This window comes from Stigmatopora nigra, chromosome 16, assembly GCF_051989575.1.
Source record: "Stigmatopora nigra isolate UIUO_SnigA chromosome 16, RoL_Snig_1.1, whole genome shotgun sequence".
In the NCBI taxonomy this organism is placed as follows: Eukaryota; Metazoa; Chordata; class Actinopteri; order Syngnathiformes; family Syngnathidae; genus Stigmatopora; species Stigmatopora nigra.
Genome location: NC_135523.1, coordinates 543,836 through 567,121, shown reverse-complemented (window position 1 = coordinate 567,121; position 23,286 = coordinate 543,836). Strand labels below are relative to the sequence as shown.

General features: G+C 47.4%; 3 protein-coding genes across 9 annotated transcripts; 1 reads left to right on the top strand and 2 right to left on the bottom strand.

The window, feature by feature from the left end:
* Positions 1 to 22: 22 nt before the first annotated feature.
* On the bottom strand, positions 23 to 3,425 carry LOC144209924 (uncharacterized). 7 transcript variants are annotated; one of them, XM_077736488.1, is made up of 9 exons: positions 1,869 to 2,550; positions 1,679 to 1,771; positions 1,499 to 1,597; positions 1,344 to 1,406; positions 1,193 to 1,258; positions 1,041 to 1,118; positions 889 to 963; positions 683 to 808; positions 23 to 583 (listed from the first exon to the last, which is right to left on the bottom strand). In XM_077736488.1, the coding sequence occupies exons 3-9, from the start codon at positions 1,499 to 1,501 to the stop codon at positions 527 to 529; spliced, it is 468 nt and encodes a 155-aa protein (XP_077592614.1). In that variant the 5' UTR covers positions 1,502 to 1,597; positions 1,679 to 1,771; positions 1,869 to 2,550; the 3' UTR covers positions 23 to 526. The 7 variants fall into 7 exon arrangements, with proteins under 7 accessions (XP_077592614.1, XP_077592613.1, XP_077592610.1 ...); XM_077736487.1 differs by having other exon boundaries at positions 1,499 to 1,771; positions 1,869 to 1,895; positions 1,983 to 2,550; XM_077736484.1 differs by adding an exon at positions 3,187 to 3,425 and having other exon boundaries at positions 1,499 to 2,104.
* On the top strand, positions 2,607 to 21,357 carry LOC144209921 (tyrosine-protein kinase yes-like). The gene is made up of 19 exons (XM_077736479.1): positions 2,607 to 2,930; positions 3,689 to 3,718; positions 4,619 to 4,731; positions 8,068 to 8,166; positions 10,274 to 10,367; positions 10,702 to 10,771; positions 14,210 to 14,375; positions 16,482 to 16,781; positions 18,558 to 18,852; positions 18,926 to 19,025; positions 19,091 to 19,189; positions 19,257 to 19,360; positions 19,416 to 19,565; positions 19,639 to 19,794; positions 19,867 to 20,046; positions 20,382 to 20,458; positions 20,517 to 20,670; positions 20,741 to 20,872; positions 20,939 to 21,357. The coding sequence occupies exons 7-19, from the start codon at positions 14,274 to 14,276 to the stop codon at positions 21,145 to 21,147; spliced, it is 2,058 nt and encodes a 685-aa protein (XP_077592605.1). The 5' UTR covers positions 2,607 to 2,930; positions 3,689 to 3,718; positions 4,619 to 4,731; positions 8,068 to 8,166; positions 10,274 to 10,367; positions 10,702 to 10,771; positions 14,210 to 14,273; the 3' UTR covers positions 21,148 to 21,357.
* Positions 21,347 to 23,104, bottom strand: tyms (thymidylate synthetase). Its single transcript, XM_077736482.1, has 6 exons — positions 22,824 to 23,104; positions 22,463 to 22,536; positions 22,215 to 22,389; positions 22,014 to 22,115; positions 21,694 to 21,941; positions 21,347 to 21,627 (listed from the first exon to the last, which is right to left on the bottom strand). The coding sequence occupies exons 1-6, from the start codon at positions 23,074 to 23,076 to the stop codon at positions 21,490 to 21,492; spliced, it is 990 nt and encodes a 329-aa protein (XP_077592608.1). The 5' UTR covers positions 23,077 to 23,104; the 3' UTR covers positions 21,347 to 21,489.
* Between the last annotated feature and the right edge of the window lie 182 nt (positions 23,105 to 23,286).

Genomic DNA, 23,286 nt, shown 5'->3' with positions numbered 1-23,286 from the left:
GTACCCACAAGAACTGAAAGCCAAAGGAAGTATTTATTTTTCAACATTTTTATTGTCCCAGAATTGCACAACAGTCAAGGACTCTTATGCAGTTCATCTTTTTAATCATTTCTGGTTAATATGAGCAAGCGAATTTAATTGGTTTGCTTTTCCATTTTGCAAACTTTCTTTCTCGACTTAAAGCTCACTCATTTTTAAATGATTCCATTTTAGTGACTATTTATGAGGTGACAATTTCCATACGACAATCGCTGTGTGACAATCAAGGACTATTTGTGCCAATAAATGTGTTGTTTGTTTTTGAAACGTTGTTTGAAGAGTATTCAAATGACACTATATTCAAAAACACGAGGTAGTAGTATTCATGTGGTTTCCCCAAGTCTAAAGGGAAAACGAAATGGCAGTTGTAGTGCATAGCCGCTAGAGGGCATCGTCAAACATTCCTCACAATACTGAAGGAATTTTCGATGTACCACAAGACGTCTTTTGAGAATTTCGCAGTCCACGTTGCCAGATTCTGCGTCCATCAGTCTTTTTTACACGTGCATTCGATGACTGGATGCAGAATGCGTGTCCAAGTGGCCTAAAAGACAAAAGTCAATTGTCATACTCTTCACAGGACAGCTTTTCTTCCCGCTTATTTATGTTTTCTCTATTGCCACGGTAACAGAGTTTCCAATACCTTTGATTTCAGGTGGTGCAACTCATCACTGGTAAACGTGAGCTTCTGGCGTAGCTCCTCATATTTGTGTTGTAGCAACTCGCGGTCCCTTCGTTCCTTGGCAAAGTCTTCCTTGAACACCTCGGCCTGGAGCGGGAAACCCACATGAAGCCACGCACAAGGTAAAAGGCCACGCCTACCCGTGCGTTACGACGCCAAAAGCGTACCTGATGTCTCCAGAGGTCATGCGGAGTCGTTTCTCTTTCCTCCAGGATTCTCGGATGGATTCTTTCCTCCAGAGCCTTTTAGGAAGAAGAAAAAAAACTAAATATGAGCTCTTGGGTCCATAAAAATAATGCAAATGTATCCAGAGCTTTACCTGAGGTAAATGTTTACACTTTAATTTACTTTCTTCTGCATTTTCTTGATGTTTTAGTGACGCCTGCAGAGTTAGAAGCTACAAAAACAAAAATAACGAGTTATTTTGTTATTTTACAATGACTAAATGTGTTTAATGGCTGTATTAGATACCTTATTTTGGTAGAAGGCCACCATGTTGTTGTATTCTTTTGCCCATTTCTGGTTGATGCTAATCAGCTGAAACAAATGAATTCATACATTCAAATAGGACCAAAAAAACTAAAATAAGATGAGTAAAATTTGCATAAGTGGGAATTCTCACCTCTTGCCGTTGCCTCTCGAGTATGAAAATGTGCTTTTGTGCGCTGGCGTTGTCATGGTGGTTCTAGAAAAACAAAAAATAATAATTTTAAAAGAACCCAAAAGGAAGTGTTGCGGTATACAGATGAACGCACAATGAAGGTGAATAAAGCTCACCATGTTGCGTTTGTTGTGCGATTTCGTGGCGCCCGGTAGCTATTTAAGTTGAGGCCCCTCTCCTCTAGCCCCGCCCCCAACTTGCCCGAAGTTAGGCCACTTAGGAAGGAAACAAAAAAGAACAACCAGAAATGTACAACCACTTTTACGGCACCAAGTGTGAGTAAGCAGCGAACATACCAACAAATGATCCTCACAGGGTTTTTCCTTCTTTTGAGTCAAACAAGAAATAGGCTTTACCTGCTTGTCTTCATGGGAAATACTTTGATGGTGCTACTTATAGTACAAAATATGAAAAATATACATGGGGAAATCTTAAAATGTCAGGATTTATCTTGGAATGTGGCTCAATGACAGAAAATAAGCATACTTTGAAATGGAATGCTTGGTCTTTAGTCTGAGCAAAAACAAAAACAAGAATCATTGCTCAACATTTGAGAAGTGACGTCACATCGGATTGATAGTGCGAATGAACAGGTCGTACTTCACGCTGGGAAAATCACACAGTGGCGTCATATTTTGCAATCTTTTGTTCAAAGGCGAGGCACCGTGAGTCAGCGTCGCTGACGGGAAGCGTCCAAGGGGAAACACGCGGCGAGCCAATGACTGGCAGCGAGAAGGAAGAGAAATTAGAGTGGTGAACCCCACTGACCAGGCAATTTTTGGTGAACATTTTCACTGCAGTACTGTATTTTGCCACAAGAGGTGGGTAGGAGCACTGAGCACAATAGGGTCATTCCATGTCATTGACGCCAATAGACAGCAATTTCATTTTGACTCAGTCAAAATGGATTAAAATTCAAATTTGAAATGATTCTTAAAATTGTATATTGAAATAAAGCAAAAACTAGATTTAAAAGGGTAAATGTATGGCCTATTTTGACCAAAAATATACCTCGGCGGTTGAGTTGGCACATTCCGGCCAAGGTAGGCGGGAAAAATGGTACAGGCCAAATGCTATCATTAAGGCACCTGCACCACAGTGCTAATGTTAAAATTTGGCGGTTGAGTTGGTACATTCCGGCTAAGCGGGAGAGGGTAGGCGGGAAAAAATGGTACAGGCCAAATGTTATCGTTGCGGCTACCTGCACAGTGCTAATGTTAAAATTTGGCGGTTGAGTTGGTACATTCCGGCAAAGCGGGAGAGGATAGGCGGGAAAAAAATGGTACAGGCTAAATGTTATCGTTGCGGCTACCTGTGGAGTGCTAATGTTAAAGGCCATAATGCTAAATAACGCAAGAATGGGGTGTATTTTGAAAGCGTTTTGTGTAGCGGACGAGACAGTCGAATTTAATTCGTTTATTTAGCGAACATTTGGGACATTTTGTAACATTAAGTACGTCGACGAACACTTCAAAAAACTTGTCGGCTACTCTTGAGGACATCACAACCCGAGCAAAACAACCCCAAAGTGCCGACAAGAAACGCGAGGTAGGCAATAAACTACATTCTAATATAAAAATATGAGTACTTTAACTATGTAGTACTATATTTTCACTCGAAAATAGTGTTTGCTACGCGGTGGGAAAGTGACATATAAATGCTATAAAAGGCCGCTATTCAAACACCACCACCAGTTATCCTGTACTTTCACATGGCCGTCATACATCGACTAAATGCAGTTTAATCTTTTTAGTCAAGGCTTAAACCCCTATTTTTATGATTACGTGAAATTCTTAAGATTTACCAACATTCCAAATCCCAAAGGGCTCGTGCAGTGTCTGACGTCATTTCCTCGTCGAATGAAATATCTTTACTTCATCGTTGGAGTGACATGGCCGTTCAAATTAATAACACTCGCCTCTCCAGTGTTCTTGGTGTATTGCGTATATTGACACCGATTCGTGTTTCGTTTGTGAGTCTGCATCTTAGTAGTCTTCCATGTTGTACTAACTATGTCATAAGCTTTTCCAGAAAGGAAAATTACTATTCCCCACGGTGTCAACATTAAATGTCGTCAATATAAGCCAATAGGTTCAACGTCCAAGTGAGAATGACGACAATTATTTTTGTAAAAAAAGGTAATAAAAAGAAAAGACCAGTGGGGAATTAACCTCAAAGTACTGTACTACACGTGTAGCAATTTTAATCAACCACTAGGGGGCACTGCAGCGTCGTTATTGATCTAATAATAATATATGCTTCGGTGATGTTTGACTAACAGATTTGTCTTACTCCTTATTTTCCAGGTAAAATGGACTCATTCCCGTTAAAAGAAAGTAAGTGAAATAATAGTGATTACTTTCACATTGAAAACGTTTGAATTTGCAATTTTTAAATCACATGTAAATGAATTACCTTGCATCATGTTTTTTTACGGTCATATTTGAAACATGATCATATAGTAGATCGACTCGTTGCAATTCCACCTGACGTCACCTTTTGCGCCCCTCCCTGCCACTGGGGGGCGCGTTTACATGATATCCTGCTGGGTGTGTGACTTTTTTTCCTGGTCCCAAACAGGCTCCACCCACCCTCGCCAGGAGGTTCTTGTCAGGGGTCAAAACTTGAGGTCATTTTCAAACAAATGTAGAATCTTTTTTTCAGTAGTGCCGATAATCATCATATATATTGGAAATATCCTTTGGATTTCATTCATTGTGTTGTTTTGAAGGTGGGTGGAGAAGCGCGGCGCTCATGAAGGTTACGGGCTGTATTTTCTGTGTTCTTACCCCATTGTGAAGCCTTTTTTTTTAAATCCCGTCTGCGAGGTCTAGTGTTCAAACATTTTCTTTCGGAACAAAACTCATTTGAATGTATGAATAGGTCATTCTTTCTATTCTTACTGAATGCGCACATCTCTGTGACTAATGTCATTCAATATTATGTTTATAAGCACACTGAGTTCCTGCAAATTTCTCCAGCCAACTTTCACTTTAATGCCATTCACAACAATCGGCACACTATCATGTAAAAAAAAAAAATACATTTACTATTACTTGATATTTGTTTTTTCGTAATTTCGTAGGCGTTTGGGGGTCATCCACTAGAGGGCGTTTGTTTTTTCATTACATTCCCATTCATTGCTTTTCTTTGGCATTCTCTTGTCAACGACTTTGCAATTTTTATTTTCTGCTCCTCTTTTTTGTCGCTCTTTTAAAAGGCTTTTTACATTTCAGGATGATGTCAGCGCGGTGATTTTCCCGGCGCCAGAGGAAGACGAAGCGCCGCCCTTCCCGTCTACGGCCCGCCCGCCGGCCGCCACTCCGCCTCCCTCCGGCTCGCCTGTTAGGTGACGTTTGATTTTCCTGCACACTTTTCACCACGACACATTGACACGAGCGAGCTAGCGCGTATAATGGTGGTGTCACCGCACTACGTGGACGGGACGCGCTAAAAGCAACGGCTTGGCCCACATCTAATTGACCCGACGTTCAATCGACCGTCTCGTTAAATATGTCATTGCCGGGAGGCCAACCGCAAAGACCACACTCGCAAAAACACAATTAGCAATCGGATACGGCCATGACAACACGGGCCCACTCGTTCAATAGACCCAGATCCGTTAGCGTGATCACAAATGGGGTCCGATGGTCCCCCTCAAAAAAGCCACGCCATCGTAACGGTAAAGCCGAAGGAATCTGTTACCCTTCCAAAATAAATCCTAGTTCATTCTTTTTCTTCCTCCTTAATGAAGGCGTACATGTTCTAAAACATCCAAATGATCGATTCAAGCAAGCGCGGCGTCATCAAATGGCCTGACGTGCGCGTTTCGGGGTGGGGAGGTATCCACGGCTTCAAAGAAACTTCCGCACGCTCTCCCAGGATTCACTTGGTGCGCAATCAAAGCAAAGACTTTTTGAAATGCGTGCGTGCATCCTTATGTAATTGGGATTCAACCCCGCGGTGCGCACTTTGATCAAATGTTGGGAAAAGGGACAACGTGTATTTGTCGTCGTTGCGTGGGAGGAGTCTTCAGCTTTAGCGCAATCCTATCTGCGGTGGATGCTAGCATGAACTTCATTGGCTGCCGTTAGCCACGTCCAATCTGTTCGACGTCCCGCTTCGGATGTTTACTGGCGATGAAATCTTGGAAATTGACTTGCGCTTTCCTTAAAAATCTCTATTGTTTTTTGGGGCGTATAGAGTTATCTATCGGCTGGTTAACCGTGCTTTGGCTAGTAATTTTATTAGCGCGGCTCCATCCACAGTCACCCTCCCCGATAGGAGACAAAAGGAAAAAGAAAGAGCTAGCAGGAAATTGAACTCTTTTGCAATTTATTCAAAGTATTCATGACTGGTCGCCTGAATTTTTGGGAATGGCCCGTTTTCATCAGGTATGTAAAAGTAGTCTCTGGCGAATTCAAATGATTCTTTTTTCTTGATCAATCGCCAATTTTATTACTAGTGCGCACGAGACGGTGGCTCCTGGCGACCCACTGTTTGACGTACGTCACGGCGGCGCCCCCGTGGCTGTGATCTGGCATCATCCCGGGAACGCCGTCGGGCCGCCGCCGCCCTCCCTCCGACTCGCAAAGGTCACCTTTCCCAGATTATTCCACAAATGTGGCCGTAAAACCGTGTTTGTGCGATTGAGCTCGTCTCTATGAAATATGATTCTTTGGAAGAAAAACCAAAACAATGTTCCCGACAATGGGCATTAATAGCTGAAGTGTCGCACTCGACTGGGAACGGCTTCATTTTCAAGCACTTGGACGACAAGGGAGCGTGATGGCAAAACGGGGGAGAAAAGTCACATCATCGCGGGCGAAAGAAGCGCTTTGATTGGCAAACAATTGACTCGGACAAATATTCAGAGGAACACGCCGTTCGCGCCTCGTAAAGTCTTAATGAAAAAGTGGCTCGTAAACGTGAACAAACACGGAATAAAAAGAAGTTCGTTTGCCAGAGAAATTTAATGAGATCATATTTTTCGTATCAGAAGGCCTTATTTGCCATACGTAAAGTCCACCTTTATTATTGACTTATCGTAAACGCCGTGGGGGCCCTTTGCAGGAAATTGCAAACTAACTAACCATTACCAAAATTATGGCTGAGTTGAGTGATAAAAATAAGGATTAAAAAGTACACGTTATGGTTCGATGGTCACACAGGGTACAATAATTTTTTTGTGTTTTGTGCGCGTCCATTTTTTTCCAATGAGATTTGTTGTGTGGAAACTAATGAGTCTGTCCTTTTTTTGGCACGTTTGAATATAGTTGAAGTGCTCCTCGGATAAGCCTGGGCACGACTCGAGACCGAGCTTGCCGCTTTGGAGAGTTCTCGCGGCGTTCCCACCGGGCTTACTTGAACTTGTCGCCGGGGGGCTGCCAAAAAGGACACCCACGTCCCCCGACTTGCTGCCCAGATGACATGTCTCTTTTCCGTCAAAGTGGTGCCCCCTGGAGTCGAAAAGGTCGCATGGTATGCGATTAGTAAAAGAGGACTTGATTTATATACTGTTCCTTTTTCAACTTGACATGTTAGGCTGGATGAGTAGGCTCCAGCACCCCCCAATGAATGAATATTCAACGGTAGCTATGAAGTATAAAATTCACCCATATTTTTTTTCTTTTTTTTTTATTATCCGAAACACAAATGCTCAAAGTTAACTTTGACTTTTGTCGTCCATTTTCAGGCGGCGGCGAAATCCACAGCGGCGTGTGGCTCCGTGACTGCCACATTTGCCGATTCATGCTAATCGCATTACCCGCGGCATCATGGTCAAATGAGTTGGCGGCGCCAGGCTCGCGTTTGGAGCGTCCGTGACGTCGGGAGCCGATGCTGGGCGGTATATATCTGTCCCGAAAGGAAGCCAGCCGTATGTGCAATATTTGCGGGTTGCAAGGGTAACTTTTCCTTTGCCAGTCTATATATTGCACTCCCCTGAGAGCGGATGGCAAAGTGACAAAGTGTCACCGCCGTCTCCTGTCGGTGACTCACCGCCCCGCCCACCCTTAATGCCCCCACAACCCCGCCCCCACGTGACCTCGGACTGTCTCTCGTAGCACCTCGGCGCCATTTGAACTGGGAAAGCCGGCGCTGAATGTTAATGTTTGCCACGGCCGGCGCATTTTAGCTCGACTCGAATTGCTTGGAAAAAAATGGCCGCCCTAGCGGCCATCTATTTATCAACATTCCTAAATTGATTTGATGGCATTGACTGACTGAAAAGCCTAATTAAAAACACTAAGATTTAAAACGCCTACGCGGGCGGCTATGCCCAACTAGTGGTTGGACACGACAACATTAAATGAGGCAGATTTCTGTATGCTAATAAACAAACAAGTTCCCCTTCCCTCTTTTTGGCGTGTAACATCCCCCGACATGGTGTCCGATCCTTAAAGCCTAACGTAAATCAGCACACCCTCTGACTTAATGTGTTGTTTCCCGTTGTAATTCCGCCCCGAGGTCATTACAGCGCAACGCAAGACCCCGTTAAATCGCCACGCGCGCTCGGCACGGCCAGTTCTTTCAAATATTATGAATTGTAACGAACGAGGGGGCGGGTGGGGCCTCCGGCGGATCCGCCAACGTGGCGGGGCGCTCGTGACCAGATTTTTAAAACTATGGTGGCCATTGGAGTTGGGAAATCTTCTTGTAACTCTTGGTTCCTTTCTAATTTTAGACCCAGAAGCCATACTTGCTGCTTTTTGGACTTGGAGACGGCCATCTTGTGGAAGAACGCCAGGGAGAAGTAAAGGTCGAGGCGGAGGTGGAACATTAGGTAGGTGGCAGTAACACCGCCGGGATTGTGATGGATGGGGGACACCTTTGAGCGGGTGCAATTTTCCGTGCGATGGCGCCGACTACGAAAAACAAGCGGGAATACACTTGAGTCTGACGGAGTATCCAAAGACAACCTAGCGATCGTGTAACTTCAAATAGTGATCATTTTCGCCTTGAAAATACTTTAATGTTGACTAGCATTCCCCATAACAACTACATTTTGAGCAAATACTATCTCTAGAAAAAAACAGGTGGCCTGTTTATAAAGTACCACTGTAGTAGGCAAATAGTAAAGCTTTCTGCCTCCGACGTACATCATTGGTAGATGCATCCTTTTGAAAAAGTTGACTAGTTAAACCCAACAAAGTCCAGACTGCAATTAACAAAGACGGTGATTCATCACGGTCGTCATTAATGCAGTGATCCATTGGCCATTGTCAAGGCGTCCACCTGTCGGCGGCCCGGGGGTTGCTGGGTAATGTAGTCATCCGCCGGGGACGTCATTAGCCGAGCCCGCCACCTGCATTTGCCGTGCCCCCGGCCACCCGCGTCCCCGAGACGTTCCTCATTAGCGCCGCCGCAAATTCCGCTCTCCCGTTCATCCACAATGGAAAAGTGCCACTAATTAGCGTTAGCCTCATGGCCGTGTCGATCTGGCGTGTTTTCACGGCGCTCATTTGGGTGGGCTGGGGAATCAAAACACATCAAAACAGCAAGCAGGGGCTTTAATGACTGGCTCGTAAGCCACGCAAACCTGTCAAAACAGCAAAAAGTCAAAGCGCACAAATCCGGCACCTAGCTACTTTTTGACAAATAATCCAAAAGGGACGCAGACAGATGGTGTCCACGTGGACGCCGAAATGTTTTCTTTTTGTGCGCGTCTCCCGTGTGGAGGGAAACGAAAACGTGATGTACTGGATAAGGACACCGAAAGCTGGCGCAAAAAAAAGACACTTTGCTATTTCATGGTCACGCTTCACCCGAAAATGTCATTTTAGAGAATTCAAGGCAACATTGAAGGCTACTTTGGGAGACATTTAATATATTTAAACAGGTTTAGGCTATCAAAGGAGTAACAGCGGGCTAGTCACCACAATTAAAGAGTATTTTAAAATGACCTTTCATGCTTTGTCAGGAATAATCTAAGACCGCTAGGCATTCATTCAAAATATTGCGCTTGTCAACAATGAATCAAGAAGTAGCATCAAGCTAACTCACTCCCTTAAAGTGTACTGTACTTGAATAGGAACCCCGAGGCACGCCTCTCCCGACTTTGAATGTTGACCTTTTGGCTATTTTTTTTACGGCTCAAATCCTAATATTTGATTAACCCGGACCTTCATTTCCCCGACCGAGTTCCACCTCAAATGTCACAGTCCCCGTACGGCCACACGGGAAGGAAAAAAATCGCCGTGTTTTCCTCAATCTGATAAAAGTATTGTCATCGCTATTATTGGAGAAAGATCTCCTATCTGGAGGGAATAAAGAGCTTTTGGCCAAGAATAGTTCACCTCCCTTCGTAATGACCCTTGCTAAAAGCACTTTATTTCTTGAATTCTCTTTTCTTCATCTTAAAACCGGACATGCCTCAACATTTTATATTCCGGGGGAAATTTTGTCCCTTTTTTGTTTTTTTTCCAGCCTAAGCACATTTAATCCCGTTGCCGAGACCATGAAAGTGACGGTAAGCGTTTTGAAGTGGCTCGTTAAGCCGTGCTCATCAAGTATTAAAAAGGCTTTAATGAACCGCTCGCCCGCCCGCCCGCCCAGGATGTGCGTGGCGGCGCCCCTCCCACTACGCAATCTTTATCACCATTATCCAAACCACGTCGGGTCAATATTGACGTGTCTTGGCGCCCAGGGAGCGCTTGCAATCAATCAAACGACGACGAATGACCTTATCTGTGTATTACTTGGATGGATTACATCATGCCTGTGAATAAAACAATATAGGAGACTTGATAAGTGTCCGGTTTTTAATTGGCAGTTCTGGCCAGTTTTAGGGATTTTCTCCAGGTTTCCTCCCACTTTTCAAAAAACATGCATGCTAGGCTAGGTAGTGGAACACTCTAAATTTCTCCTAACTTTGATTGTTTGTCTCCTAGTGCCCTGTGATTGGCTGGCCAACCATTCAGAGTGACTCTCACCTTGCTCCAGCCCCCCCGACCCCTTGTGACGAAAAGCGGTCCAGAAAATGAGGTGAGATTTTTTCAAAACAATCATTTGGGTACAAAAAAAGTTACTCCAAAAAAAAATCAGTTTAGCTTTCCCCCAAAAAATCGCATCTTTTCACAATATAGTTATACACAATATAGTCCATGATTAATCAACAACTTAAACTTAAGTTTCTTTTTCGACGAGCCCTCAAAAACAAAAATCTCCTTTCATATGAATGAGAGGTGACACGACACCCCCGCCGGAAGAACGCGCGCGCTGCTTTGATATGCTGATCAGCTGGCTAATTTGGTCGCCGGCTGGACCCCAGAGAGTTAACTTTGCTTAAATTGACTTTTGTGTGTCTGCCTTCAAATAGATGGGAACTTCTCCTGGGCCAATCAGCGTCGCTCGGGGGAGGAGCCAACACCCAATGTGGCCCAGTCAAGGTAAAACATATGTATATATATATTTTGCTATATTCTTCCTCACTTGATTTTTATATCGCATAAAAACCCACCCCAAACTATTTTTAGACAATCTTTATGGCAGTTTGGCGTCGTGCCGTCTATGGCCCTCCACGCCGGGGAGTAATATTTGCGGCAAAAAGCAGAGGCGTCCGCGTATTATTATGATATTGTACAATAGACAGAGGAGAAATATCCAGGTGTTCTCTGGCGCCATTGACGCAACGCCAGTCGCTCTTTGAAGCGCCCGATGAAAGCGGGCGGGAACAGTGTCAGCGTGCCCTCTCTTCGCGCTGGGTGGGGGGGTTTGCCAGGAAACTGGGCGCCATTGTTTAGCCACAACGCCGACAAATACTTCAATAAACGCTGATTAAAAATGACAAGACAGCCTATAAACAATATGCTAATTCTTGCTATCTTTGTTCATAAACCACCTGATAGTTTAAACAAAATGCTTTAATATAGATGCAAATTTAGCAAAACTAGTGTTCTCGTTGCGATTAGCCCGAGTGGACTCCCGGGGCGACGCACAATACGGACCACGCCAAAAGCCAATTAACCCCCCGCCGGATTTGACCTTCGGCGTCCCGTTACTTTTGCCACCGAGCGCCGCCCCCGCCGCCGTAACCGAGTCTGACGGAATGAATAGGACAGCTAGCATGTGTCCTCCGCCGGGGCCTTAATCACGCTAATGAACGGACGGCGTCTAATTAGCGGAGCCGTCCCTCCGAATGGAAAACGTCCAAATCCATTTTCGTCACGGGTCGGCCGCGTGATGGTGGTGGTAGGCCGCCACAATTCATCAATTCACCAATCAACATCTCTTTTGACCGTCGATAGCTAGCTGATGCTAGGAAATTAACTCTTATTTATATATATATTTTTCTTCCAAAAGGAAATACATTGATGAAAACGCACGACGGACGCAATTTATTTCGGGAACGTGGGGCCGAGATGAAGTGCGAGCGGCTAAAGATAGAAGCGCTATTTTAAACGCCACATGAAAAATACATGAACGGAGGAAAAGGCGCCAAAGTTCACCCTTTTCATTTCCGTCTCGGTCAATCAATAAATTCAGCCCTACTTTTGCCATCGTCTGATAAAATGGGTGTAAAATATATTCTGTTTTATAAAAGGTCATTTCTCCAATGCGATTGGTTCTAATAAACAAGGTTCCTCCCAAAACTCTCCCACTTTAATTTGTTTTTAATGAGCGCTCCCTCCACCCTAGCTGTTTTCTATTTATGTATTTTTTTTACCTCCCGGCGTTTTTGTAAAAGTAAATTTCATTCCACTTTTTTTTATGGATCAAAGGCTTCGTGTGGCTGTCCAAACTTTTTTTCTTCCGGAGGCCGCTTTCAGAAAAATCAAAACAAATTGCCCAGACCAACTCGAAAAAGATCATCAAAAAATATATGTTGTTACCCCCGCATTGGCTCCCATGGACGAAACATGGCGTCCAATCTATTTGGAGTACTCAAATTGGATTGGACTCCCCACGGTTTACGCAATACCGGCCTTCTTTTTCAAATTGAAAAGTTCATGTTTTGGGTCATCATCTCACACACGACTCTGCCACCCAATTTAAACCGCTTGGTGATCTTTGGGTGTCTGATGGCATGCTTTGTATTTGGGAGGCGGTTGCTAGGCAACACTGGCTGATTGAGTTATGTCGCTTTGATCAAATGGGCTTTCTTTGTATTTTTTTTTTTTTTTTTGTTATACATCATGAGTTGTCATTACGGATGATACTCAAGGTGGGGGTCCCTCCCTGGGGGGTCCACCACACAATTTGTGCTAGTAGTCACGTTTAAATTTCCATTTTTTGAGTTAGTTTGGGAGCAAAAACATTTGAAAAGTAACCTTTCTATTGCTGTTTGACGCCATTGGAAAAAAACAACTCCCCCCAGTGAGGACGCCGACCTTCCGCCACGGCACCCCCGTTCCCCGACTGGTGACGAGTGCGACTTTCGCCTCATTTACACCGAAAATCCCCCGTGGCGGCAAGTGTTTTTGTCGGCCTAGCCTAGCGAGGTGTAAAGTATGTCCAGCTTTGGTTGTGTCCCACGAGGGTGCTGGGATCATAGCGCACCAGAAGTGGTGTGGGGGTCGCCATGGAAACCCACCATTCCCTCCAACGGGAAAATAACCAAAGATCACCCTTTTGTTGTTTAGAAAAATGTTTATTCCAACAAATCTTACAACACTTAATTATATTTTCTAATAATCCTTGCTAAACAGATTTGTCAGTTCTTGGGACCTTTTCCAAACAAATATGGGGGGGTTTATAGATACTTGAAATGAGTGATATGATGATGAAGTGCAGCATTGTAGGGCCACTTAAATAGCCTCCGTCTGTCAGGGCCATTTTTATTTTGTATTTAATTTTTCATCAACAGAAAAAGCGCTTTCCGCCCGTCTCACAAATCCTGAAGGAAAGTCAACACAAAAGCATTCAGTCGCAACATTTATACTCTTCATACCAATGAGATTTGATTCAAAAAGGAGGTCAAGGAGGGCATGAAGCCATTTTACATTCACGTGAGTTAATTAGCTGGCCTTGACGCCAATAGACGTCCAAATCAGAGGACTGGCTTGGACGTCCAGTGCGCCAGAAAACAGCTTGAAGATTTTGGAGGACAAGACACAAGCCAGATCTCTTAGTAGACTTCCCAATTGGGAATATTCTAACATTTGTTTTTCGGACAATTTTAATAGGCACCACCGCCTCCTTCTGGACTGGAGTTGAACTGCAACTCCACCCTTTTCAAAAGTCCTCTTTTGAATGTCTAAATTGGCCCCAAAATATTTTGGAATTTGACAAATGTGACTAATGTGACTAATATTTCCATGTTCTTTATTGACTTGTTACATGCTTGGAGAGACACCACAAGAAGGAAGATTGGTTTCAACAACATTGGCACTTGACAAGAGATCAAAGATTGAAGAAAAAGAAGCCAAAACGTCGCCACTTTTCGACAAAAGAAAAGTCTGATTAAGTGTAGGTGAAGAAGAAGAGATGAATTTTGGGAGATGAGAAAGAGAGAGCAGACCACTCGGGCAAAATAAAAGCCACTCACCGGGATATTCGGGGGTGGCTTTTTGAGCCAGCCCCCCACAAAAGCCTCAAAGTCCTCCCCGTCCAGGAGCGCGTCAAAGTCTAAGTCGTCAAGTCTGTTTTGGATAAAGGACACAACTACAGCAGCTTAATGTCTTTGAAAAAAGCCAAATCACCAGTAAAACGCCACACTCATGCTTTCAAAGTAGAAAAGAAAAGGCTATCGTTATGAAAATATTCCTTTCCACCACTCAAAAGCGCTACAAGAAAGGCAGCCGGCGGCGTCCTTTGTTGCCCACATTGTTGCTGCTGTTGCTGTTGTTGTTGTTGTTTCTAACTCTCTGTCTGTACCTTTTCCCCAGGACGGCCGCCAAGTACTTCTTGACCGCCATCTGCTTGCGGTAGCGGCTGTAGCTGTCCGTGAAGATGCCGTCCGAGTGGCGCTTGGACGGCGGCTCGCCGTTCTCCTCCGACGCCCTGCCCGCGCTGTCCGGAATGGGAGGGGACACCGCCAGGAAGTCAGAGGAGGTACGTTTGGGGAAATGGGACTAAGCGAGACGAGACAAATTGGCGGGCGCTCTTACCCCAGGCGCTTGGCCATCAGGGAGTGAAGATACTTCCTGGCCGACAACTGACCCAGCGCTTTCCGGTACGCTTTGTTGAACACGCCGTCCGCGTGCCGCTCCATCCTTAATCGGAGAGGGCGCGTTAACCACGCTCCCCCCAAAAAGGGCGACCTAGACGTACCTCTGGTCGGCGACCGGTCGGCGAAAGGAGTAGAGCTCCGGCGTCCCCGCGCGCCGGCGTTCGGAATCCCGAGACCAGGGCAGAGAGTCGCCGTCCTGGTCGTATGCTTCGCCCTCCGGTCTGTGCCAAAAAATGGGAAAAGATTTTTAGGTGGGTCAGACAATGAGAATAAGTTTGAGAACCCAAAGCAAGCCTCGTTTTTTCCCCCCCACCTACTTGACGTCGGGCAGGTGGAGGTGCGCCGCGTGGCCGCTGTGCTGCGTGATGAAGCCGCAGATGAGCAAGGCCAGGCAGGCCAGGGTGGCCTTGCGGGACATTTTCCCCCTGCCAAAAGAAAAGAAAAAGGGAAGCAAGCCTTTTCTTTGCTCCGTCCTAACTCGGCTCAGCTCTGGCTCGGCTCAACTCAACGCATTTGTGCGTCTGTCTGAGACGTCCTCCCTGGCCAAGCCTCCCATCATCCCTCCTTCCGAAACCTCCCTCCCTCCCTGCCTCCCTCCCTCCCACCTCCTTACCTCAGGAAGGGAGCCCCTTTGCGAGAGGAGTCGCTCTCTGCATCCTCCTCCCAACATTGGCAACTTTTAGGCCCACCCACTACCCCGTCCCGGGCGAGAGGGCGGCGGCGTCATCGTCCAATATGAGTCATCTAAAAAAAGGCATTTTTTTGAAAAAGCGGGTATTCGTATTTGACGTATCATGTATGGTCTCGTGTGGAGAAGTCAGTTGAGGGATAGACTTTCTTTTCTGGCTTCTCGTCACCAAATTAACTTTAAGGATGGATCTCATACTTATTAAATATACGTAAATATTTGATTACATTGGCCTAGATAATACGAGATGACATCTATCAACTAACACCCATTGGAAGAATAAAACCTAGTGTCTAATGTTATTTGTGTATCACTTCCAAATGAAGTGGTGTTTGGCCAGTTCCCCCTAGTGGTCACCATAAGTATGACTAGCAAAGTACCATTTTGCCAAATTCCTTCTCCTTTAAATTTAGTTTGTTTTCAACCGAATTTTAAAGTTTTGTATTGAAATATGGCCTTTGCAGTTTTGGAATAAATAAACAACGCCGTCTGGTGGCCAAAAGACCAAAGTACAAGCACGCTTGTAGCACGCCCTCTGATTTTAGGTTGAAATATTGATCTTTTAACGTGGCTAAATTCGATCTTTCGCCGTCCCACTCCTAAAATATTTTTGATTATAAATAGCCAGTTTAAAAAAACACTTGACGCTTAATATCAACAGACATGAAAGAAATGAATTCCTTGGCGCTGGTGTCAAAAGTCAAACGTCTATTTTTAACAGCGAGGCTATTAATACGTTGAAGGCTTTATTAAAGCCTCGCCATTCCGAATATTAAAATCTGCGATTAGGAAAATCTTTGCATTTGGATTGGTCATTGAAAATAGGTCAGGGATTGACTTTTATGAAAAAAATGCTCTTTAAAAATCCAACCACGTTTTGACTTTTCTGTTCGATTCTACAGTTAACATTGCCTTATACATTGTGTACATTTGTGTTTTGCTGTAAAATTTTACATTTAATCTCCATAGAGTAAGGTTATAACTTCCATTCTAACCAAAATATGTTTATGAAATGACATTATTCAGAAATGCTAAAAGATTTGCAAGAATTGCTATGCTATCCAAAATGTGTTTCAAGAATGTATTCTTTAATGGGCATTTTTTTGCAGATGTCATGACTCTGAGCGTCCACCAGAGGTTATCAAAGTCCCGTTATCATCCAGGCGTTTCAGCCACCGAGTCTTTTTTTTCTTCTTCTCTCTCCCCCTCCCGTGCGTCCCCCAACCAACATCGGTTTGAGCGTGCTCCTCCTCCTACTGCTCCTTTTCATTGTGCGCGTTGTGTTGTGTCTCCCTTCCAGCGGCACAGCGGGCCTCGCCACAAATCACAGCCGTCACGTCGGCGCCTCCGTTCGGCCGTCTCCGACTCGAGCTCCGGGACATGCCGCCGAGGCGCCAGGCGGGGCCGTCGGCGTCCGGATCGGAGGCGGAGGACAGCTGACTTCAACTCCGACCGGCGCCTCTCTCCCCGACCATGCCGCCTCGTCGTCACGGCGAACGGAGGAGAACGAAGGCGGATCGCTGAGTCTTGCGCTCTTTGGCTCCCGGCGAGGCGCCGTCCACGGACGTCAAAGAGAGAAGAAAGCGGCGCCGACGGGAAGGTGAGGACCGAAGGGGGGCTCTTTGTCACGTGAGGGCGGGCCCGCCGTCAACAAAGAAGTCATCAGTATGCGGCGGCGGCGCCGACGTTTAAGTGGTGGGCTGTCATCCACGCCGGTGGCGGATTCAAATGGCAGGTTAGGTTAAGTCATCTCCTTGCGATAAACTGGTTCAAATCGTCAAAACGTACAGCAAAAGACTGGGCTGGGGTTTTAAACCCATGGCTAGGGGGCTGAACATAGGCGCTAATGCATTTTTCGGGGTCGCTCTTTTCAAAAAATGTTACTCTTTGCCAATTTGAGGCCGTAGCTGCGACGTCAATTTACCCAAAAGCGTCACTTGACTAGCGAAGATGCTAAAGTATTTCTGTTAATCGTCTAGTATTGATTTTTTTCAACTCCTAATCATTGTTTTCATTGAAAATGTCCACCAGGCTCCATTTTGGGGAGGTTTATTTGTCCTCCAGTTAGCTTTATGCCAACCTCATTGACCTGAAAAACCAACTAAATGAGGAGGGCAAAAACAAAAGTGGTTTCTTCATCCCACCCACCCGCTCATCAGCCGCCCTCGTCTGTGCATGTGTGTGTGTGTGTATCTTTAACGCGGCGTGCCAAGCGGGATAGTAGGTCGCCCGCCTTCCCTGGGGCTGATGGGATGTCGCTAATGAGAATCCGTCCTGGTAATTGGAGCGAGGCGCATTTTCCTCGCACTCTTTGACGGAAGCCACTTGATTCGGAATTGAAAGGACCTCCGGGGTCTGGAGGTCGGGGGTCACCCGCCCACCCGGCCTGCGCTCATATTGACGTGCTGCTTTTGCTCGCCTGCCACATAACGCCATTCGATTTCCACCAGTCACGCTCACAAGAATTTTCAGAGTTGGAATAGATTACGAGTTAGAATAGTTTTTCCCCGACGTTGCTTAGCAGCTCTCGCCGTTCGACTTTTTCGAGATGGAAAAAAAAGAAAAGGAAAAAACAGCTGGTCTGATTGTAAGGCATTGTGTCATGATCAAATATGAGCTCGGCTCTCCATTTTTTTGACTATTATGATCCTCTTTCAGCAAATCCTCCGTTGTGGTAATCTTCCTTCTCTCCATCTGGTCAACTTGGCACGATTCCCCACTTCCCCATCCAGCCGGCGCCAACATTGCCTCAAAACATTTTCAAGCAAAGACTTGTTTATTTTTTCATTTCAGTTCACAAATGAGTCCACCCCCCAAAACTTGGCCGGCGTCGATCCCAGAATAAAAGCCCCCTTCCAGGCTTCATGGACGAGCGCGTCAGAGTAGAACGGCGCCGACGGCGGGAGCGAGGAAAACCACGCCGCCGTATGTTTTTAATCTTGCGGCGCTGTCTGGCACGGGGCCCCCGGGGGCTGCCGCGGCCAGAAAAAAAACGGAAAAAATGTTTGGCATTGTTGTGCATTTGCGTAGCTGCCATGATTAATATGTGACCAAATTCATCATTTACTTGTCGATTCATTGTTTTGGCTGCCAAGAAGCCCTTGTTTGCGCCTCTAAACCCGAAATATTTTGGATTTCTGTCTTTTTTTTGCTGTCGCCGCTTCGTTAAAGTCGAGCCTTTGCTGGTGGCGAAGGGCGAGTCTGCTCGAAAGCGGATTTGCGACCCCGTTGGACCACCCGGCTTATCGTCTTAGTGTTCGACAACCGGCGATTCGGGAGATAATGTCAGCCCGGATTTTCGATGTCGTCAAACCCGACATGTCACGAAAGCCGCCTCTAATCTTCCGCCGTGCTTTCTTTCCTTCCTCGTCCGCAGGGCGCCGCCATGGGGTGCGTCAAGAGCAAGGACGACAAAGGCCCCGCCGTCAAGTACGACCGGGAGAATCCTTCGCCGGCCGCCGCCGTTGCCGGGCCGCCCCACGCGGGACACTACGGGCCGGATCCGACCAAGTTGCAGCCGGCCCTGGCGCCGTCCACCTCCTGCTCCGGCGCTCCCAACTTCAAGTCGGCCTTCGCGCCCTTTGGAGGCTCCTCCGGCGGGATGACCCCCTTCGGAGGAGCGGCCTCCTTCACCGGCCCCGCCTCCAACTCCTTCTCCGGTTCCGTCCCCAGTAAGTTCGCCGGTGAGGCCGCCAGATGCTAATCCACTACGACGTCCATGTTTGAAACCGATGTGGCTCGCAGGTGGCGTGACCTTCTTTGTGGCGTTGTACGACTACGAGGCCAGGACGTCGGACGACCTGTCCTTCCAGAAAGGCGACCGCTTCCAGATCATCAACAACACGTACGCCGAGCGTCAAAGTGCCCGCTGGTTGGCGCCCCTTTTGACCCTCTGGACTCTTTCCACAGGGAGGGCGACTGGTGGGAAGCTCGCTCCATCACCAGCGGCCAGAAAGGCTACATTCCCAGCAACTACGTGGCCCCGGCCGACTCCATACAGGCCGAAGAGTGAGTCAGACTCCATTCCCATGCTTACCAGCGACATAAAAAATCTACTTTGTGACGTGTTTCCCAGGTGGTACTTTGGAAAAATGGGGCGAAAAGACGCAGAGAGATTGCTGCTGAACCCCGGGAACCATCGCGGGACCTTCCTGGCGCGGGAAAGCGAAACCACCAAAGGTGAGGTCGCCCTTGACCATCACGTCGGCGTGTCCCGACGCTCTTTGGGTGGCAGGCGCTTTCTCCCTGTCCATCCGCGACTGGGACGAAAGCAGAGGCGACAACGTCAAGCACTATAAGATCCGCAAGTTGGACAGCGGCGGCTACTACATCACCACGCGAGCGCAGTTTGACACCTTGCAGAAACTTGTCAAACACTACACGGGTACGAGTGAGCGTAACATAAGCACGGCCACGCCACGCCGTCCCTGACCAAAGTTTTTGGGTGATCATTTCAGAGCACGCGGACGGACTGTGTCACAAACTGACCGGCGTTTGCCCCACGGTCAAGCCTCAGACGCAGGGCCTGGCCAAGGACGCTTGGGAGATACCCCGAGAGTCCCTGAGACTGGAACTCAAGCTGGGTCAGGGCTGCTTCGGCGAGGTCTGGATGGGTAAGTCGCAAAGTGCGATCGTTTCCGCCGCGGACGCCAAGACCGACAGCATTTTCTTCCTTCCTTCTTCAGGTACTTGGAACGGCACCACCAAGGTGGCCATCAAGACCTTGAAGCCGGGGACCATGTCGCCCGAGGCCTTCCTGCAGGAGGCCCAGATCATGAAGAAGCTCCGACACGATAAGCTGGTGCCGTTGTACGCCGTGGTGTCCGAGGAACCCATCTACATTGTCACCGAGTACATGGCCAAAGGTGAGCGCTTGATTTAACAGTGCCAGCCTCTATTTATAAAGCCATCAAACCCGAGCCTTTATGAAGCCAAGCCACCCACTCTCCATGACTTTTGCGCCCAGCCGTGTCAAGGGAAAAAAAAAGATAATTCACGGCAGCGCTTTGGCCCCAGGAAATTCCAAGGCGGCTATAGTATTCCGTCCACTCGGATGAATCCCGCCCCCTAACAGGGAGCGACATTGGAGCCGGCTTCATTGACTATTTATTAGGCCCAAATGAAATACTTGCCTTCCAGTGGCGCATTTGTATGCGTCCAGCAGCGGGTCTGGCTTTGAATGTTGAATTTCCCTCCGCAGGAAGCTTGATTGACTTCCTGAAAGAAGGCGATGGAAAATTCCTCAAGCTTCCCTTGTTGGTGGACATGGCCGCACAGGTAAGGGTCTTTATTTAAAAAAAAAAGGAATTTTTAAATGTATTTCTTCTATTGTCAGATCGCCGACGGAATGGCCTTCATCGAAAGGATGAACTACATTCACCGAGACTTGCGCGCCGCCAACATCTTGGTGGGTGAAAACCTGGTCTGCAAAATCGCCGACTTTGGCCTGGCCCGGCTCATTGAGGACAACGAGTACACGGCCAGGCAAGGTAAATAACCGCCCATCGACACCCAAATGGTGCGGGACTGACTCCTCGCCGCCATCCCGTTCCCGCCCAGGGGCCAAATTCCCCATCAAGTGGACGGCGCCGGAAGCGGCGCTCTACGGCCGCTTCACCATCAAGTCGGACGTCTGGTCCTTTGGGATTCTGATCACCGAGCTGGTGACCAAAGGCCGAGTGCCGTACCCGGGTGAGACTTCGTCGATAATAAGCGGATTCTGAATGGCCAACGGTTAATCACATTCCTTTTTTTTAGGCATGGTGAACCGCGAGGTCCTGGAGCAGGTGGAGCGCGGCTACCGCATGGCCTGCCCGCAGGGCTGCCCCGAGTCGCTGCACGAAATGATGAAGCTGTGCTGGAAGAAGGAAGCCGACGAGAGGCCCACCTTCGAGTACATCCAGTCCTTCCTGGAGGACTACTTTACCGCCACCGAACCCCAGTACCAGCCCGGGGAGAACCTATAGCTGGACCAGTACTGACCCTGGATTGGATGAGTACTCGAGTGGGCCGGCCCTATTTCGGGCCACCTCTTGGACCTCTCCGAAATAAGACTGAACTTTACGTGCACACGCACTAAACTTCTTGACGTCTCGATAATGCAACTTTGCATACGCCGGGAACGCTTTTGAAATAGAAGCCCAAGGGGATTTGTACAATAAAAGATTGACCGTTAACCAATGGGATTTATTGATAAAATAGCATTTCAAAATACAAAAAGAGACATCAAACAATGGGACTGGGATCAGCTTATTTGCAGTCTTAACGGAGGGGTGGACGCCGTCTTTGGTGGACTTTTCAGACTGTTTTCACACGGCCATCTCCATCTTGATGGCCGGGTGCGGGTCGTAGTCCACAATTTCAAAGTCGGCGGCGCGGAAGTCGTCGATACGCTCCACTTGACGCAGGATCTTCAATTTGGGGAAGGGGCGGATCTCCCTCTGCAGCTGAAAAAAGGGCTGGCGTTAAAAAGGGGAACAATGCCGCCGCCGCCGCCATCCCATCTGCCGTACCTGCGTTTTCAGAGGCTCCACGTGGTTGACGTAGACGTGGGCGTCCCCGAGCGTGTGCACAAAGTCTCCGGGTCGCAGTCCGGACACGTGCGCGATCATGTACGTGAGCAGCGCGTAGCTGGCGATGTTGAATGGCACGCCCAAACCCATGTCGCCCGAGCGCTGGTACAGTTGGCACGACAGCTCGCCGTCGCACACGTAGAACTGGCACAGGGCGTGGCACGGCGGCAGCGCCATCAGAGGAAGGTCTGGCCAATGGATGGGGAAATGCCAGCCCTTTTCACAATCCATACTTTTAGAAATGTTGTGTTGGTTTGTACCTTTAGGGTTCCACGCGCACATGATGATGCGCCTGTCTTCTGGATTACTCTTGATGGTGTCGATCACTTTCTGCAACTGGTCCACGCCTTGCCCGGTATAATCTGATTGGGTGAAAGGGGGGCAAAAGTTTTTGTATTTGTTCCATGTTGTCTTCTGTTTAGTTTCAGGTGGAAGAGACGGGAGTGGGTGGGACTTGCTACCGGCGTGCATGTCCGTGTACTCTGCCCCAAAATGGCGCCACTGGAAACCGTAGACGGGCCCCAGGTCACCCTCCTCTCGCCCGGTGAAGCCGCACTTATCCAGGAAGGCGCGAGAACCGTTGGCGTCCCAAATCTTCACGCCTTTCTCCGAAAGCTCCTTGGAATTAGTCGAACCCTGGTAACACACCACACACACACACACACTGCTATCAATCCGGTGTTGCAGGTGTCGTCGGGTCAATGCTCACCTTGATGAACCAAAGCAACTCTTCAAGGATTCCCTTCCAAAATACTTTCTTGGTTGTCAACAAAGGAAATTGATCTAGAAAACAAACGTTAGGATGCATTATACGGCGGTGGTTGCAATTCACTTTTGTGCCACTAGACGGATTAAGATTCGCTCAGACATCATTAGTTTATACCTTGACCATAGTACTTTCACCACTGCAAAAGTATTATAAATAACCCAAATTGAGAAATTTGGCAATTCCATTTTATGACAAGGACCATTTCAGAATCATAAATAGAATATCTGTCCACCCGCAGCATAGAAACGATGAGACATATACAAAAGAGCAAAATAGCACATATAATACTGCCAATGCTTACTGCGGAGGCTGTACCGAGCCTGGGAACCGAACACCGAGATGACGCCAGTCCCGGTCCGGTCGCCTTTCTTGCGTCCGTGCTCCAGAATAAAGGCCACCTGGTTCAAATAGCCGCGTTCGTCGCAAAAGAAAGCCGGCGAGTAGCCCTTCTTTTCCTCCTGGCCGCCCTCGCCGGCTAGAAGGGGCGAAGATTGGGGCATTTTGCTCATAACCGCAGTATAAAGGCTAGCGGAGCTGTCATTCATTGTTGACATGCTCGTTGCAAAACCTCCCGCGTGATGGCAAAGCAGCCAATCGGATGCCTAGAGGAATTTCCTTGTTTCCGGGTCAAGCCTCGCGAGAACCGAAATGGCGCCTGTGTCTCACATCAGAAATTGTTTACACGGTGATGCCGTAAAGCCAAGCCGTGTGTAGTAAAACAGAATGCGTAGCCGGCGGTTGTTATAGGAACAAAACGACTTTAA

Coding starts and splice junctions, on each gene's coding strand:
- LOC144209921 (XM_077736479.1), top strand. CDS start 14,274: ATGCCGTCCGAGTGGCGCTTGGACGGCGGCTCGCCGTTCTCCTCCGAC. Junction 20,459..20,516: donor TGGTGGACATGGCCGCACAG/GTAAGGGTCTTT, acceptor TTCTATTGTCAG/ATCGCCGACGGAATGGCCTT. Junction 20,873..20,938: donor AGGCCGAGTGCCGTACCCGG/GTGAGACTTCGT, acceptor CCTTTTTTTTAG/GCATGGTGAACCGCGAGGTC.
- tyms (XM_077736482.1), bottom strand. CDS start 23,076: ATGTCAACAATGAATGACAGCTCCGCTAGCCTTTATACTGCGGTTATG. Junction 22,537..22,823: donor GGCTCGGTACAGCCTCCGCA/GTAAGCATTGGC, acceptor TTTGTTTTCTAG/ATCAATTTCCTTTGTTGACA. Junction 21,628..21,693: donor TGGAGCCTCTGAAAACGCAG/GTACGGCAGATG, acceptor CCCTTTTTTCAG/CTGCAGAGGGAGATCCGCCC.
- LOC144209924 (XM_077736484.1), bottom strand. Junction 1,119..1,192: donor TGGCCTTCTACCAAAATAAG/GTATCTAATACA, acceptor TTGTTTTTGTAG/CTTCTAACTCTGCAGGCGTC. Junction 584..682: donor TGCACCACCTGAAATCAAAG/GTATTGGAAACT, acceptor TTTGTCTTTTAG/GCCACTTGGACACGCATTCT.